Source organism: Notamacropus eugenii, chromosome 1 (assembly GCF_028372415.1).
Source record: "Notamacropus eugenii isolate mMacEug1 chromosome 1, mMacEug1.pri_v2, whole genome shotgun sequence".
In the NCBI taxonomy this organism is placed as follows: domain Eukaryota; kingdom Metazoa; phylum Chordata; class Mammalia; order Diprotodontia; family Macropodidae; genus Notamacropus; species Notamacropus eugenii.
In genome coordinates, this window is record NC_092872.1 from 316,449,315 (window position 1) to 316,467,132 (window position 17,818).

The 17,818-nt window shown below is 40.9% G+C and overlaps 1 protein-coding gene across 1 annotated transcript in view; it reads left to right on the forward strand.

Moving 5' to 3' along the window:
• The window catches only part of SPTB (spectrin beta, erythrocytic), a 167,606-nt gene that overhangs the window by 75,474 nt on the left and 74,314 nt on the right, over nucleotides 1–17,818 (forward strand). The window contains exons 7-15 of the mRNA XM_072629604.1: nucleotides 341–456; nucleotides 874–986; nucleotides 1,850–2,037; nucleotides 5,921–6,038; nucleotides 6,790–6,948; nucleotides 8,780–9,082; nucleotides 10,190–10,340; nucleotides 11,837–12,707; nucleotides 13,932–14,069. Coding sequence (XP_072485705.1) covers nucleotides 341–456; nucleotides 874–986; nucleotides 1,850–2,037; nucleotides 5,921–6,038; nucleotides 6,790–6,948; nucleotides 8,780–9,082; nucleotides 10,190–10,340; nucleotides 11,837–12,707; nucleotides 13,932–14,069 — 2,157 coding nt within the window. The remainder of the gene's footprint in view (nucleotides 1–340; nucleotides 457–873; nucleotides 987–1,849; nucleotides 2,038–5,920; nucleotides 6,039–6,789; nucleotides 6,949–8,779; nucleotides 9,083–10,189; nucleotides 10,341–11,836; nucleotides 12,708–13,931; nucleotides 14,070–17,818) is intronic.

Genomic DNA, 17,818 nt, shown 5'->3' on the forward strand with positions numbered 1-17,818 from the left:
TGAAGTGTTGCACTTCACATACAAGTTATTGTTTGAAATTCATGTGAATTTTATGTATTAGGAATTAGTCATTTTTAATACTTTCAGTACTCCCCTTTTCTTAAATACCTGCCCTCTTTCTTTCCATTCCTAACGTCACTGTTGTTCCCAGAGTTCATTTTTTCCAAAGTGTCCCTTCTCTATCATTCTTGTAACCTCTACTTTTCCTCCCATGCTGTTTCCCTCTATCGGCTCAATATCTATCTCTTTTTGTGAGTAGGCTTAATCCCATGGTATAGCTTCCCTGCCAGATACAGATGCTATAGTGATCTTCTTTTTAATATTCTGGCTTCATTCCCAGGCCAGATCTGATTGACTTTGAGAAACTGAAGGACTCTAATGCCAGACACAACCTGGAACATGCATTTGATGTGGCAGAAAGGCAACTGGGCATCATCCCACTCCTTGACCCAGAAGGTAAACCAGAAATATTCTCTCAACCTCCATCCTATTTCCAGAGCAATTCTTTCATTGCATCCCAGCGTTATAACTAGGAATATTTTCACTAGAGTAAAAAAACATCTGGGGAGGGGGTGCAGAGGACAGACTGGCTTTGGGTTTTTTATTTCTTGTCTCTAAAACCACAAACCCATTTCTCCCCCATCCCGATTCTTTGATATTTCCTTGGAGCCTGTTGTCAGTTCTGTGAGTTCACAACTATAGTGAGCTCTGTGCTACAGAGGCAAGGTGACTTTTAGGATATATACCTTATAATAAATCTTATTTTTCCCAGATATATACCTTATAATAAATCTTATTTTTCCCAGGCTTCTTGCTTTTTGCTCCAATTAATGACTAATTGCTATAAGAAGGCTGGTCACTTTTTCCTTACAGATGTCTTCACAGAGAATCCTGATGAGAAATCCATCATTACCTATGTGGTGGCATTTTACCATTATTTCTCCAAGATGAAGGTGCTGGCTGTGGAGGGCAAGCGTGTTGGCAAGGTATGAACCAGACAGAACACTCTAGAGAGTCATCTTCTCCTTTTTATTGAACTCACACTGGAGCCAAACCCAATTCAAAGTCTGGGAATTTCTGTGACTTATACTCCTTTCTCCCCTATTATATTGTTAATGATTCTTGGGTTATCATGGTTTTAACAGTATGGATTCCCCGTGTGGAACATCACTAGTCATGATGGACTAGTAGAGGCTTATGATGGAAGGTGACTTATCTTCATCACTGGTGTGGACTCTGTCCATCTTTGCCAAACCCATCCACAGCTTCACTGACGAGACTCCAAAGCTGAATTCTCTGTTTCATATCTTATCTTCAAGAACATCGTTGTCTGCAGTTTTGGATCCCCTTGTACCATGAAAAGCCAAGTTCTAATGGAATAATATTGACTTACTGACCTGCCACACCCGTCTAGCATTCTGAATTTTTTTTCTTGTGGTTTTCTAGCCCTTAGGCCCCTACAGTGTGCTAGGCATTGTGTAGACAGTTTGTGCCATGATCGCTATTCTTTACTGGTGAGCCACATATATGCTTTCCCCAAGGATTACTTCCTTCTGGATACTGACAGACTTCAGTCTTTTTTCTGATTGTGTCAGTGAAAATGAAGCAAGACCTGCCTGGCTTTCAGTTTATTCTCCTTGCTCCAGGCAGGAGTAATAAGCTAAATCCATGCAACCCAGTAGAGACATGGGTTCACTCCAGTAGTTTGGTGCATAATCTGCCTTAAAGGAAGTAAACCATTACAGAGGATTTCCTGACTGTGACTGCCATGAATGGTGCCATCATTCATGAATATCATTATTTTAATAATAATAATAATGCTAATATCCATGCTGTTTACAATTACTAGGTGATTGACCACGCCATTGAAACTGAGAAGATGATTGAAAAATACAGTGGACTGGCCTCTGATCTGCTTACCTGGATTGAGCAGACTATTACTGTCCTCAACAGCCGCAAATTTGCTAACTCCCTGACTGGGTTACAACAGCAGTTGCAATCTTTCAGCACCTATCGTACTGTGGAGAAGCCACCCAAGTAAGGGTCATATCTGCACAGACAGATATTTGCTGAGTCAACTAGGAATGCGTTTATTGATTCTTTCAACAAGCATTTATTAAGTACTTGCTATGTGCTAGGGACTGAGGATACAAAGGCAAAAAAAAAAAAGAAATAGTATCTATCTTCATGCTGCTTATGTCCTGTTGGGGAGGAAATAACATGCCCATCAAAAATTAAATATAAAATATATGCAAAATAATTTCTGGGTAGTATGGGAATAGCAGCTTATCAGAATAGGCTTCCTGTAGAAGGTGACATTAATTCTAAGAGGTGAAAGTGAGAAGGAAATATGTTCCAGGCTTGATAGACAGCTTGTGCAAAGACACGGAGACAGTGCAATGTCATGAATGGCTGTAGCAGCCAACAAGCCAATTTCAGTAGACTATAGAGTGCATGAAAGAGAGTATTGTGTAATAAGCCTGGGAAGGTTAGACTGGAGGCAGGTTGTGAAGGGCTTTGAAAGCCAAATAGAGGAGTTTTTATTTTATTCTAGATGATATTTAGATTATTAAACAAGATCAGATTTTTAGGAATCTCAATTTGGCAGCTGTGTGGAGGTTGGAATGGAGAGGAGAGAGGCTGTAGATCTATTATAGTCCAGGTGAGAGGTCATGAGGATCTGAACAAGGCTGGTGGTTGTATGAGTGGAGACAAAAAGACATATGAAGTATTGTATGAGTAGCATCTTTAAGATGGAACCACAGATTAGATATGGGGGTGAAGGAGAGAAAAGAGCCCACCATCACTGAAGTTGTGTGTCCGAGGAACTGGAAGGATAGTTGTGTCCCCACCAGAAATAGGGAAGTTTGGAAGACAGGAAAGTTTGTAGCTCTTGATTTGATACTAATAAATAAATAGTCACAAGATGAGAGGCGTTTGTTTATAGAAATGACACCACTTTTCTACTAGTTTGTATGAAGCACTTGTACCTCATTATGCTTCTGTAAGCTTTAGGGTGTTTGTTTTATTTTAGGAGGGGAGGTAAATTTGCCCTATTGTCCCTATGATTATATTGACTCAAATGTGTGGCAGCCATTTGTAAGGTAAATAATGTTAGATATGGAGCCTGTAGCCATGGAGCAGAAGGAAGCTTATTGACGAGTATAGGGACAGGGATTAATTTATACTTTCGAGGAAAGTCCCTCTACCAATGTAGGTCAGCACCTTTTCTTCAGCTTGAGAGCTGTGTAGGTCACTGAGAGGTTAAGTGACTGCTCAGGTCAGCCAGTATAGGTCAGAAGTAAGACTTGAACCCAGGTTTTGCTGCCTCTCTGACATAGGTTGGGATTTCATTTGTGATTTAAGTTTCCTTGGGTATTTCTCCATTGTGAAAGAGGTTAAAATTCTTCAAGTCAATTCACAATCCCCTCTCCATTCTTGACCCTGTGTCATATAACCCATCTTTATAGGGACTTACATGTTATTTATTAATTAGTCCTATTTTATAAGTAAGACAAGTGATTTTCTAGACTTTTGATTTTCAACCTGCTGCTCTTCAATCCACCTTTGATTTAGAACTGCTGTATTGCTTTGTTCTAGTAAAATGTTCATTTCCTCAATCCCACTGCCCTCTGTAATCTCAACCTACCAGTCCTTGTGTGGAATTGGCATTAAGCATCATAGTTATCCTTTCTTTCCCTCTTCCTCCTCTAGCTTATATTTGCCGCTTCCTATTGCTGAACTTTTCAGCCTAAACTCTTAACAGGATTTCTTTTCTACCTCACCTTGGGTAATGACTTGCAGCTAAGCGGGGCAGTGGATAGATGGCATCAGGAAGACTGGAGTTTAAATTTGACTTTAGACACTTCCTAGCTGTGTGACTCTGGGAAAGTCACTTAACCTCTGTTTGCTCCAGTGTCCTTATCTATAAAATGGGGAATAACGTATCTCTCAGGATTTTTATAAGGATTGAATGAGATTATAATTGTAAAACAGCCCAATGCCTGGAACATAGTAAGCACTATATAAATGTTATTATTGATATTAGTATTATTGCTATGATAGTGCCTATTATTATTATTAGAGTTGCTGTGAGGATCCAATGAGATAATATTTGTAAAGTGTTTAGCACAGTGCCTGGCACATAGTAAATGCTTCATAAATGCTTATTCCATCCATCCATGCACATATGCACATACACACGTACATATACACAGAGTATGGACTTGCTTATGTGTCATTAGCTTGCCCAGTTCTCTAGAAGTGGATTTCATCACTGATCCTGCTCCTCCCCCTGCCTTCTGTCTTCCTAAACTCTCCATTCATGGCTCTTAAACAAGGAAAGGTGAGACATGAAGTCTAGAATGTACCTACAAACAAGTATCTGATTTCTTTTCTAACACTGACCCACTTTTAAGGTCCTAAATTCAATACAGACATCATCCCTTGTGAGAGTGATAGGTATTGTGCATGGGAATGTTATCTCTTGGCTATATAGACAGTGTTTCAGGGCCAATGCTCCTGCAAAAGCTTTGATGAGTACTAAAAATTGCTGAGTGTTTCTTGGGTTAGAGACCCCAGTGTAGGACTGATCCCTAGAATATCACATCAAGAGATCTCAAAGAAGCTGCAGAATGTTGTATCAGAATCTTCTGTCATCTAATTTTTGATAAATATTTTTTAAATTCTTAAGCATTTTTTTCTCTTCTGCCTCCTCCTACTCAATGAAAGAAAAAAGAAGGAAGGGTGTATTTCTTAATTTATTTATATGCATTTATTAAGCATCTGCTATGTACCAGACTGTGCTAAGCACTACACAAATATTACCTACCTTATTTGGAAAAAATTCAGAACCCTTGTATCATATTAGCAGTGAAGCATGCAAATTCCCACACTGACCATATCCCAAAATGAGTTTCTCATGCTGCATATTAGACCATTATCTCTTGTATCATAATAGCAGAGTCAAGCATGCAAATTCCCACATTGGCTTTATCCCAAAACGAATTTCTCATTCTGCACATTAGTCCATCCCCTCTCTGACATGAGCTTTTTGGGCTTTGTTGTTCTTCATCAGTCTCCTGGAATTATGGTTCTTTCACTGATCGGAATTGTTCATTTTTGCAGTATTGATGTTATAGGATAAGTTGTTTACCTCTTCAGTTATTTTAGAGTGAATTGAAGATGTCATTAAAATTCATAAAATTTTGCAGAGGTTGGGAGTGAAACTATGGCCACATGGCTGGAGCTATGACCTGGGGGTTCAGGTCAATATAGCCCATTTCTAGTTCTCCTTCTAGACACTCATGTGCCTTCAAAGACTCAGCCTGGCTGTTGATTTTCTTTTTAATTTTAAAAGAGACTTTGGGACTTGCTGTAACCTTAGGCTTTTGCTGTGAACTTATAGTCATACAGATGTTTGAAAATGGCTTTTAGTGCAGCATGTCTTTATGAGGATAATGCCTTGTTAGTGTTTTTATTGACTTACCAAATGAAGAATTGACTGAAGAACTTACCAGAAAACTTCTACTGTGTGCAGAATAGCTGAGACATTGCTTGATATTGATCATTGCAACGTCACATAGTCAAAGGTTATTAGAAAAATACTCCAGTTAGTTATTCCCCTGTGGAAGCAAGTAAGAGACAAGCGCTCAGATAATAGTGGCTATTTTCTCTGATCTATATTGTAATGATTCAAGCTTTATTTTATCTTGGCTAATAGATGTCCAGAGGTATTTTGACAGCTGAACAGGACTATAAATCATTGTTTCCTACTCCCTTTCATGCCTCCCTAAACTTCCAAGGGAAATCTGGCATGGTTTCCAAACTCTTAATTCATTAGGATAACATATTTAGTTTAAGTAGAAGATTTTTTCTTTGGAGATCTGAGACCAATTTTTCTCCCTCTGTTCTCATTTAGATTTCAAGAGAAGGGGAATCTGGAAGTCCTACTTTTCACCATCCAGTCCAGGATGAGGGCCAACAATCAGAAAGTGTACACACCGCACGAAGGGAAACTTGTGTCTGACATCAACCGGGTACAGCTACATTTTCCATTATGCTTTGCCAGGGAGGTTGATTGGGTTCCAGATATTGGTATAGGGAATTGGTCAGTATTGAAGTGGGTAAATTTAGCCATCTTCTTCAGTGTTATTGATTCGACATGCAGGTTATTTTTGGGTACTACCTGAAGGCAGTGATTAGTCAAAATCCATTCACTGTGCATCAACTCAGTCTAGTATGTATCCTGCTACACAGAATGCATTTCTGGGCATCTATTTCAGTGGTTGCCATCAACAGAACAAGAAGTCAGGGTCATTTGCAAAGAATGTTGTTGGCTATTTCTGGCTTTGTGTTACAGAAGTCAATCAACAAGTATTTATTAAGCACTTAATTACGAGGCACTGTGTTAAGTACTGGGGATACAAAGAAAAGCAAAAAAAGCCTTTTCCCCCAAGAAGCTCACAATCTAATGGGAGAGAAAAGGTGTAAAAAATTTTTGTAAGATTTTAAAATCCAGAAAATCTTAGTAGGTGTATAACCTAAGTGAAAGCCAGGCTTTTGTTGCTTTTGTGAAGGATCAGAAAAAAACTTATTCTCAGAAAACTTGGTCATCTGGACACATGGGGCAAAGGCTCCTATTATATTACAAGCTTATCCTCATTTATTCAATGAAGTATTGGCTTCTAACCGCAAATGCCTGTTCAAAAGCTGGCACCATACATTGTCATGGAACCCCATCCACCTAGTACATTCCATTTCTAATGCTTGACCTGTTCCTACCTGTAGGCCTGGGAAAACCTGGAGGAGGCCGAATATCGGCGGGAACTGGCGCTGAGGAATGAACTCATTCGGCAAGAGAAACTGGAGCAGCTGGCCCGGCGCTTTGACCGCAAGGCTGCAATGAGGGAAACCTGGCTAAGTGAGAATCAGCGCCTGGTTGCTCAGGTAATGTTTGGAGTTATTGTGAGTGACTCTCAGGTTCCTGGCAGGGAGAGGCCCATACTGTTCACCCTCTGGGGATAGGAGCTGGCACCAGAGCTATGGTTCTGGGGCAACCCAGTAGATCTGATGGACAACATCTCTACATGCCCAGAATCTCAAAGGTGGATGATTGAAGTGAACATTAAAAGGTGTGGATCATCCGGACTGTCTTTAGAAGGGCTGTTGTTTTCCATTTACATTATTGTGGTTATCGTCTATATATTTTCTTGTTTCTCCTTTTATCATTCTGTATCAATTCGTCTAAGGCTGCTCATAGTTTTCTGAGTCCACGTTCATCCTTTCTTATGGTATGGTACTATTCCATTACAATTGCATCTCACAATTCCCTAATTAATGTGGCATTTGTTTTCAGTTCTTTGCTGTCACAAAAAATGTTACTTTGAGTATTTTGGTATAGATACAATCTGTCATCCTGTCCTCCAGTAGTGTATTAACTCTTATCACTTATCTTTCCCAGTCTTTCCTTGCTTTGAAAGTACCTACATCTCAATCCATATCAGTGCCTGTGGTTTATCCCTTTTTATACTCTTTTCAGGTTCAGTCTAAATTGGAAGTGATCAGAAATCCTTATCTCTTATCTTTAAGGAACCCTGTAGGAGATAAACTGATTATAGATGTTAAGTTTCCTTTCCAGAAAGCTTCATCAAAGTTGGTTTATATAGACTGTTAGCTTCAGCTAAATAGGGTATGATTTGGCTATAGATAATAGTTCTAGGATACATACATGGTTAGTACTTGTGTTTGTGCATGTGTGTATGTTAGAGAGAAAAAAGCAATGTATTTGTTTGTTTGTTTTTTGTTGGTTCTTCATACTTACTCCAAGCATAGAAGACTTTGGAGGGCAGGATTCTGACATATTTGTCTAATCTGAAATTGACCACAGGGCCATTTTTACGTCTCTTGTCCTCTGACATGCAGGTTGAAATTAAGTTAAATTAAGACCAGGAACAGAAAGCAATCATTCTGGAAGAATATTTATGTATTTGCATGTACAAATATAAATCCCTATATGTGGAAACCAGACTGTACATGGATGGGCTCTTTGCCCTGCCCATATCTGGGAGAAAAAAACTATTAAGGGCCAAGCCTGATGATGTGAAATTGCTTAAGAATCATAGACTAAGTAATGACATCCCTCAGACTTTCAGAACTTGACTTTGAGTTGAGAGCAAAACTAGTTCCCACTGGCAATGTGGTGCAATGAAAAGAGATTAGATTTGGAGTCAGATGGCTTAAATTTAAACTCTTTCTTTGATACTACTTGTGTGACCTCAGTTTCCTCATCTACAACATGAGGAGGTTAGATTATCTGAGCTCTAAGGTCTCTTCTACCTTTAAATCTATGATCATTTGAAGTCAGAGCTAGAAGTATTTAGAAGTCAAAATGCTGGGATTAGAGTTGAGATATACATTCAAATTCCATCTCTGACAAATAGTAACCTTATGACCCTGGACAAATTATTAACTTTTTCTGAGCCCTTGTTTCCTCATCTCTTAAATGAGAATAATACCCCAGAGGCTTGTAGTGGGACTCAAATAAGAGAATAGATGAAAGGTGCTTTGTAAACTTTAAATGTGTTGTGCTAATGCTGGAAATTATTATTTGAATGACCCTAAAGGTTTCTTTTCAATGACCCACTGGTAAATAGGCCAGTCTCTGATGATGGCCTTGTTGTGTCTATATGTGGGTGGGTCTGAATCTTCTAACTGAATGTGTGGAGCAGACTGGGAGCCTGACGTTTTTATCTCTTGTGTTTTCTCCTTGGTGGAGCAGGACAACTTTGGTTATGACCTGGCAGCTGTGGAAGCAGCCAAGAAGAAGCATGAAGCCATTGAGACAGACACTGCTGCTTATGAAGAGAGAGTGAAGGCCCTGGAGGATTTGGCCCAGGAGCTGGAGAAGGAGAACTACCATGACTTGAAGCGCATCAAGGCGAGAAAGGACAACATCCTGCGTATGTGGTCCTACTTGTTGGATCTGCTACAGTCTCGGCGCCAGAGGCTGGAGATGACCCTGACACTGCAGAAGCTCTTCCAAGATATGCTTCACAGCATCGACTGGATAGATGAGATCAAGGTCTGGCCTCTCAGCGGCAGGTCTCTCTCTCTTCTTCTCCATTGCCAACATGTAGCAGCTTTGCCCTGTCACTGAGTTCCTGGAATGGAGGATAACAACTTTACTATTAATTTATGCTTCTTTGACTCCTTTCATCCAGGAATCACAAACCCTTTTGTAAACACACCAGACTGAAGCCTCCTGGTCCTTCCTGCCCAAGGTTAGGAGGCAGAGAATGGTTGTCAATTTCCCTGGCTCAGGACAGGGAAACAAAGGCACAGTTCTCATATCTGCCTATCTACAGTTAACCTGGACTCTACCCATGATCTTCATAACTGACTTAAAATAATCTAAATAGACATGAATGGCAAAGATAAGAATTCATGATCTGTGCAGGGGTTGGACTAAACAATGTTTGAGGTCCTATAGTTACTATTTCTTCCAGGCAAACTTTTCTCCCCTCCCTCCCCCAGCCCAGTTGTTAAGGAGTAAACAAGATGATTTACCTTTACCTACTTGCCTCACCTTTTAATGTTAGTGTTAAGGAACAGTGAGATATCTGTCTAAAATGGAGGAAAAATGAGACTAAACACCTGAATGTTTGCAACCTGAATAATCACCATCAGGTTACAGCAAGGCAAAGACAGTTTCTGTACAATGGAAAGGATTGCTCACAAGACCAGTCCTCTGTTTCACTAAACTCTACCCGCCTTTATGTCCTTTGGTCCCACATAGCAGTAAGAAGGGTACTTATATTCTAGTTGAATCTTCACTGTGAGTCAACATGGTTTAGTGAGGAGAAAGAGCTGGCTTGGGCATCAGAAAGATGTGAGATCATATCCTCCATCTGAAATGAACTGGCTATATGACCAGGAGCAAGTCACTTAACCTCTCTCAGTGCCTCCAGATAACTCTCTAAGACTAGAATTTGCAGAGAAGGTGCTGACCTGCATTGGAGTAAATTCCTCATTATACCAATGATACCACAGGTTTAGCTTTTGAAATAAATTCATTTTAGCCACTGTGGTCTAAGTACTTCTGAATGCTTTCTCTAGAATGGCCTTTCATCTCCTTTCTTTTTCTTTGTAGAGGTACAGGTATCCTCACTTTTTCTTTCTCCTTTCCTAGGTTCACCTCCTGTCCTCTGAGTTTGGAAAGCACTTGTTGGAGGTAGAGGACCTGCTTCAGAAGCACAAGCTGATGGAAGCTGACATTGCCATCCAGGGGGATAAAGTGAAGGCAATCACATCAGCTGCCCTTCAGTTTACGGATGGAAAAGGTTGGGCAAAGGATGCTTCCTCATGGCTTCAAGATTCCACCTTTCCTCCCCTTCAGTGAAGTTCTCCTAACAGTAACACCCACAGCTTTAGGGCCCAAAGCTCAGTTTCTTTTTGCCTTTATCAACTAAGATTCCATGAAAGGGACTTGAGGGGTGAGGGAAAAAATGTCATTACATGCCAGACAACTACTGTCAAAAACAAGGGTTGAAATGGTACTTGCAAGTACCAAAAAATTCTTACCCTTTCACCCATTTAAGATCATACATGTAAATCACAGGATGAGAATCACAAATTCCTTGAGGTCAAGTACCAGTGAGATCTTGTCTTTGTATTTCCCCCAGGGTTTAGCATGGTGCCCTGTGCATAATAGGTGGTTGAGTAAATAGTGGATCAGAGAATAGAATGAAAGTCTCCTGGACACCAGTCCTATAAAGGGAACATCCTACTATTTTCCAAAAGAGTATAGTATCTCAACATTGATTTTGAAACATAAGGATGATGTGAACACATTTGGAGAAAAGTCCTCCCACCAATAAAACAATCCTATTGAGAACTTTTCCTTAAGTCATTTGATAAGCAGTTGTTAAGCACCATGTGCCAGCCCTAGTGATATAAAAGCAAAATTGTGATGGTCCTTGACCTCAAAAAATATAGGAGAATGGTGGCCGGGGAAGGGAGTTTGAACCTACAGGGTGACAGGAACTGTGAGTAGAACCTTAGGGTCACACCATATAGTTGAAACTAGAAAGGATCTCAGATGACATCAAGTTCATCCCCTTCATTTTATAGATGAGGAAATTGAGGTCCAGAGAACTCAAGAGTGATATGCCCAAGGCCATAAGTACAAGGCAGGATTTGCTGGTATTCTTTCTACTACTTATGTACTAGGGTACATAAGTATCGGCCAGGTGGCAAGATGCTCAAGCTGGGTAGGACTTCAAATCGCAGTAGATGGTTGGATGGGAGGAAAATCATAGTTGTGAGTTGGGTGAATTTTCATTCTCTTATCAACCATGGAGGACAATCCAGCTCTAGGGCTGAGTCTCAAAGCTTAGAGGGTTCTATCTTTTAGTTTCCATGGATCCCACCCAAGAGATAAAATCAAAATTTGTTTAAAAAGCAACTTCACTTTCCTTCAGGCCTCTAGCATCCTGGACTGTAGCCTCATTAGGTGGGTTTGTGGGAATAAGCCTAAGTAAGTATACTAGTCAAGAGACCTGAGCTTGTATCCTAGCTCTGACATTTTATCATCCATGTAACTCTGGGCAAGTCATTGATTTCTTCTGTGCCTCAGCTTCATAACTTGAATAACACTTACATTATCTGCCTCACAATTATATGGAAAGTGCTTTGTAACTCTAAAGCACTATAGAAATGTGAGTTACTTTGGTCAATTTACGTTCTTAATTTTACAGTGAAAATGAACCTCTCTCTTTCTCTCTCTCTTTCGCCCCTTCCCTCCCTCTTTTGATGTTCCCCTTTTTTCCTCACTCAGGTTACCAGCCTTGTGACCCCCAGGTCATTCAAGATCGGGTCAGCCACTTGGAGCTGTGCTTTGAGGAGTTAAGCTCTATGGCAGCGGGGAGGAAGGCCCGGCTGGAGCAGTCCAAGCGACTGTGGAAGTTTTTTTGGGAGATGGATGAGGCAGAGAGCTGGATCAAGGAAAAGGAGCAGATCTATTCCTCACTGGACTATGGCAAGGACTTGACCAGTGTGTTAATCTTGCAGCGTAAGCACAAGGCCTTTGAGGATGAGCTACGGGGACTAGATGCCCACCTGAAACAGATGATGAAGGAAGCAGAAGAGATGGTGGCCCAAAAGCACTTCGGGTACCCACAGATCGAGGCCCGGATCCGGGAGGTGTCTGCCCTGTGGGACCAGCTGAAGGAGCTGGCTGCTTTCCGCAAGAAAAACCTCCAGGATGCTGAGAATTTCTTCCAGTTCCAGGGGGATGCTGATGACCTGAAGGCCTGGCTGCAAGATGCCCACCGATTGCTCTCAGGAGAGGATGTTGGACAAGATGAAGGAGCTACTCGGGCCCTGGGAAAGAAACATAAGGACTTTCTGGAGGAGCTGGAGGAGAGTCGAGGGGTGATGGAGCACCTGGAACAGCAAGCCCAGAGCTTCCCACAGGAATTCCGGGATTCTCCTGATGTGAACAACCGGCTACAGGCTCTCCGAGAACTTTACCAGCAGGTGGTAGCCCAGGCTGACCTGCGTCGTCAAAGGCTACAGGATGCCCTAGATTTATATACAGTGTTTGGTGAGACAGATGCCTGTGAACTGTGGATGGGGGAGAAGGAAAAGTGGCTGTCTCAGATGGAGATCCCAGACACTCTGGAGGACCTAGAAGTGGTACAGCACAGGTCAGAACCAGGTTAACACATCCCTTACCTTACCCTCACCAAAGACTTTCTTATTTTTTTGTTTGCTTTGTTTTGTTTGCTTGTTTATGAAAGCAATTGGAGTTAAGTGACTTACCCAGGGTCACACAGCTAATAAGTGTCAAGTGTCTGAAGCTATGTTTGAATTTAGGTCCTTCTGACTCCAGGGCCAGTGTTCTATCCACTGTGCCACTTAGCTGCCCCCAAAGCTTTTCATTAAGATACTCTACTATTTTGACAACAGGTTCCTCAACAGGATACCCCATGTGATATTGGTGATGCCCTTTTTCCTTCAGAGGCCAGAATGGATTTTAACATTTTCACCATCACCTTTCACTAGTCCTCAGAAGGGCAAACCAAAGCCAGAGTTTAGAATCTGAGCATAAATTCTAGCAGGACTAGAAGAAGCCTTTGCCCAGAACAAGTTCTCATCCCCCAGGAAAAACAAGTGTCTGTGCCTACTCTGCTGCATCAGTTCTCTCTTTTCCATCTCTACCAGCTACTGAAATGTAGGGCCATAGTATTTAGTTCTGAAAGGAACCTTAGAGATCATATACTCTACCATCTCCCCATGTTACAAATGAGTAATTGAAGACCCAGAGAAGTTAAATAACTTACACAATGTCACACATTCAGTTAAAAGGAGAATCAGAATTCAAACCTACACCCTCCAATCTTCAGTTCAATGGAAACCACACCAATGTTGCCTGACTTGAGGAGGAAAGACCAGAGTGTAGTGAAAGCAATAACTTGAGGGAGAGTGAGATAGTGGTGATAATAGGTTGGCCCTCCTGGCAATCTGGCCATTGATAATATCCACCAAGCACTTCCTCCATTCTTCTTCTGTTAGATGAACCTGTAACATGCCTAATAAGCAGCCTTTCTGCTCATACCAGCCTAAGAAAGGGACTTCTATGGGCCATGAAATTAAGACTGCAAGTCTGAAATTCGGCTGTGTTGAAAGATTAGCCTCAGTAACGAGATTAGAGGTGGAGCTGAGGGGATCTCACAGTAGCAGAGTGTCCTGGAATGGCAATTGTCCTTTTCACTAATTTCTTCCCTTTTGAATAGAGGAATATGCTGTTTAAGAGGTGGTAGGAAAGAATTAGAAATCTTGCTTCTCTGAGATTTGACCCCGCATCCAGTGGCGGCGTTTCTGCTGTTCTTGTTGCTATGTTATGCCTAAATCATTAATATCTGTCTTAGGTTTGACATCCTGGACCAGGAGATGAAGACACTGATGGCACAGATTGATGGGGTGAATCTTGCTGCAAACAGCCTGGTGGACAGTGGCCACCCACGTAGTGCAGAAGTAAAGAATTGTCAGGATCATCTGAACCACAGGTACAGAGCGAGACTTCCAGGTGGAACAATTTCTTATGGCTCCATATGTATCACTGATACGGCTTGGGTATTGGGCTGCCCACTCTGCAAGTCTGACTTGCCCCCAGAACAACAGCCAGTCATCAAGCATTTATTAAATGCTTATTATGTGCCAAGCAAGGAATAACATACTCTACCTTCCAAGGAGCTCACATTTTAATGCAGGAGACAAAATGCAAATAACCAGACTGTTTTCTTCAGCTACTATAGTCTTAACCTTGTTTCCCTGCATGCCACCAAACAGGAGGGAAGATGGCACTCCCACCTGGCATGCAGCAAATTCTCCAGGGAGTTAGTGTGCTAGAGAAATGTTCATTGAAATATAAACAATATGGACCTGGTTCTAGTTGTGTGTAGGTATGCATGATAGGAAGAGAGGAGTTCTGGGGTGTGTGCGTGTGTGTGAGCGCACGCAGACGCATGTGCATACATTCGTGCGTGTGTATTTGTGGAGAGCATCACTTTGAGAATGCCTGGAGACAGAATGAGGCCATCTGGTGCACTGGCTGCGTTTCCCCTGGGGTTCTTGGGCAGAGGAGAGGACTTATATTTTTTGTTTATTTGTTTTGTTTTTGCTACTTAGTATAATCCTGAAGTGAAGTTGGTTTTGGTCTTTTTGGTTTTTTGCCTGCCTTACACTAGCTCCAGCCATGAAACTGTCTACAGATGACTCTCATGTAGGTGGGCTTGTTAGCTAAAAATGAGAACCCTTATATAAAAGAGCTCTATTAGAGGGAGATCTTTTTCAGAGCAGAGTTTAATTGCCTGCTTATTCCTAAGGGATCCTTGAGGACAGAGAAGTCTTCCATGACATATGCTTTTCTCCTGTCCCCTTCTCCTTCCATCCCCACACACATACACTGAACTGTTTCTAGGAAGTTAAGACAGAAGAGATTAGAAAAGGAGGGTAGAGAGCGAAATAGAGACTGCAAGCCTGTGATTAGGCTATGTCAAAAGATTAGACTCAAGAGATTAAAGCTATAACTGAAAAATTTAATAGGAGTGGTGGCCCAAAAGCAAGTCTTTAAGATTTTCCCTTTCAACAGTTTTTTCAGGCACTATGATGGCAGTGGGATGGGGAAAAGAGAATGTCAACAAAACTGGGAGACTGTAAATGGGTATCCTAGCAAAGGGAGGAGGTAATGAGTAGAATATACTCTATATATAGTCTATATTCTATATATGGAACATTTTAATGTAAGGCTGACTACCTATAACTGAAGACAAGAAGACATCTCAAAGTACAAAAAAAGAAATGTAATTCTAGAAATCCCTTTGTAAGTATGGTGTCCCTATGGAGGGTCATTGTCTAATAACTAGATAGATGGTGGTTCTCTTTTCAAATTCTAACATGATGGTTACTTTATTCTGTTTTTTGCTTAACTGAGGGAACTAGGTATCTTTGAACTAGATCAACTTCTAAAGGAAGAAAATAGCTTATCAGTTAAATGGCTGTTGCTTTAATGAACCTGCAGCCAGAGATCTTAAAGATTATTAAGTCATTCATCATCCCTAATGCTGCAAGACTGTATTACTCTGTTTTTATCTGAGAGAGAACCTAAGGTGTAGATAGGTAAGGTATATGTTTTTAAAGACTTTAAACCATAGTCCCACCCAATGTAGTAATTGTTGACAGGTGGTCATGTAGCTGGTTTGAATATCTCTACTGACAGTGAGCAGCAGGTGATGCTGGCAGGCAAGGCAATATCCTCATGAGGGAGAGAGGTCCTCTCTTTTACCTACATGGAGGTATGGCTTTCTTTTCAATTCATACCTCACCCTGGAATAGATCTTTCTTTTAAAATCTGGCTGCCAAAAAAAGAAAAAAGAAAAAGAAATCATGGCTATGAGCAGTGTGAAAATGAAAGGATTCATTTGAACTTGCTTATTAGTTCAAGTCTTAAGAGGATTCTTCCTCTAATGTATTGTGCTTTAAATTAAATATGTGGCTTAAATCCCTAGCTGGTTTTTGCTGGTAGATCCAAAGTCGTTGGGCTTGTGAAATCTTGGTACCTTAAAACTAGCTCTTTTCTATGTTTTCTTCCCATTTTCCCAGTCTCTTTACCAGTGTTTAAGCAGAATTAGCACAGATTTGAATGATCATCCCTATTTTAATATAGCTTGTCACACACGGACAGGGAAAACACTTTTAAAAAATATCATTTACAGAAATAGCAATTTTAAAGGCAGTCAAAGAAAGGTGACCACTACAAAGCAATGGAGAGAAGTGTGGCTGATTTTTCTTCCACCTAATTCTCCATTAGGGAATAGGTAAATCAAGGGAATAGATTGGAGGGGGGAGATAATGGGGAGATAACAGGTAAATCAAGGGAATAGATTGGGAGATAAAAGAGGGGGTTTCATCCCCCTGAAAAGCAGAGAGGGAAATCTTCGTGATGGTCTCATCTTTCAACAACCACATATTAGCATCACAGATGGTTGATGGTGGAATCTGGAATATGTGTTCCTGGCTCCCTTTCAGACAGCAATAAAGCTTAGTACAGTACTTTATGACACATAGTAGGTGCTTAATAAATACATGTTGACTGATTGACTAACATGCTATTCTGGTTCCAACCCTGGCATTCTCCACCTGTCGGCTAAGTCAGACTCTCTGGTTCTCTCCTCTTCCTCCAACAAATCCCTTTTTTTCAAAGGTGAGGGGAAGCTTAGGAGTCGAAATAATGGTTGGTTGCATTCTGAGTGGTTTGCCCTCAGGTCAGGTCCAAAAAGCCCTTGAGGCTTAAGGAATGCTGAGAAAACTCTCTGCTATTAAGGAATTTATCCTTCTCCCCTTGTTTTATTCCAAGCCTTTTAGAAGTAGTTTCTAAAGGTTGGGTGCACCCATTTCATTTATGATAGCTCATACCATTATGGAAAGCTCTAATTGTTAAGTTCTTAAGTAATTCAGCTTAAATCTGCCTCCCTGTGACTTCTTACTATTGATTTTGGTTCTGCCTTTTGGAACCATAGAGATTCAATCTAACTTGCTTTCCACTTGACTGCCCTACAGACATTTGAAGGTAGTGCTCATCATTCCCCTGGATTTTATACTGACTCCCAATTCCTTTATGATGTAGTTTATAGACTTGAGACCCTCTCAGGTGAAGCTGGTGAATTCTGAGACAGTGTGTGCTGGAATCTCCCATATTCACAGCAGTGCTTACAATGCAGGTACTACATACACAGAAAAAGGAGTGGGATAGCTTTGATTGAGCCATGTTGCTGAAATGAGATTACAAAGGATCTATGATGGGGTTGTAGGGTTGGTTTTGATGCAGAATTAAATGGAGGCGTTGAGACAAACGACATAGAGGGACATAAAGGGACAAGTTGTAAAGCACCTGCACATAGATGTAGATGTGATTCATTTAAGAAGGGTGAAGAAACTTAGCCAACTCTATTGTCACATTTATTGATTTATTAGAACTCATAGGGTATCTCTTATTTAGGGCTGGTAGAGATATTTAGAAGTCACTGAATCTGAGACCCTAATTTTACAAATGAGGAAATTGAGATTGAGAATATAAAAGTGATTTGCCTAAGGTTACATAAGTAATTAAGGATTAGGAACTACTCCTGACTCTAAAACTAGTGTTCTTTCTAGTACATCAGACTGCCTCATCCAAACCTAAAACAGTTTTTCCTCCTAGTGCCTCAGTTAGTGGGAATTTTGAAGGAACAAATATGCCTTCAAAGTAGAATTTTTT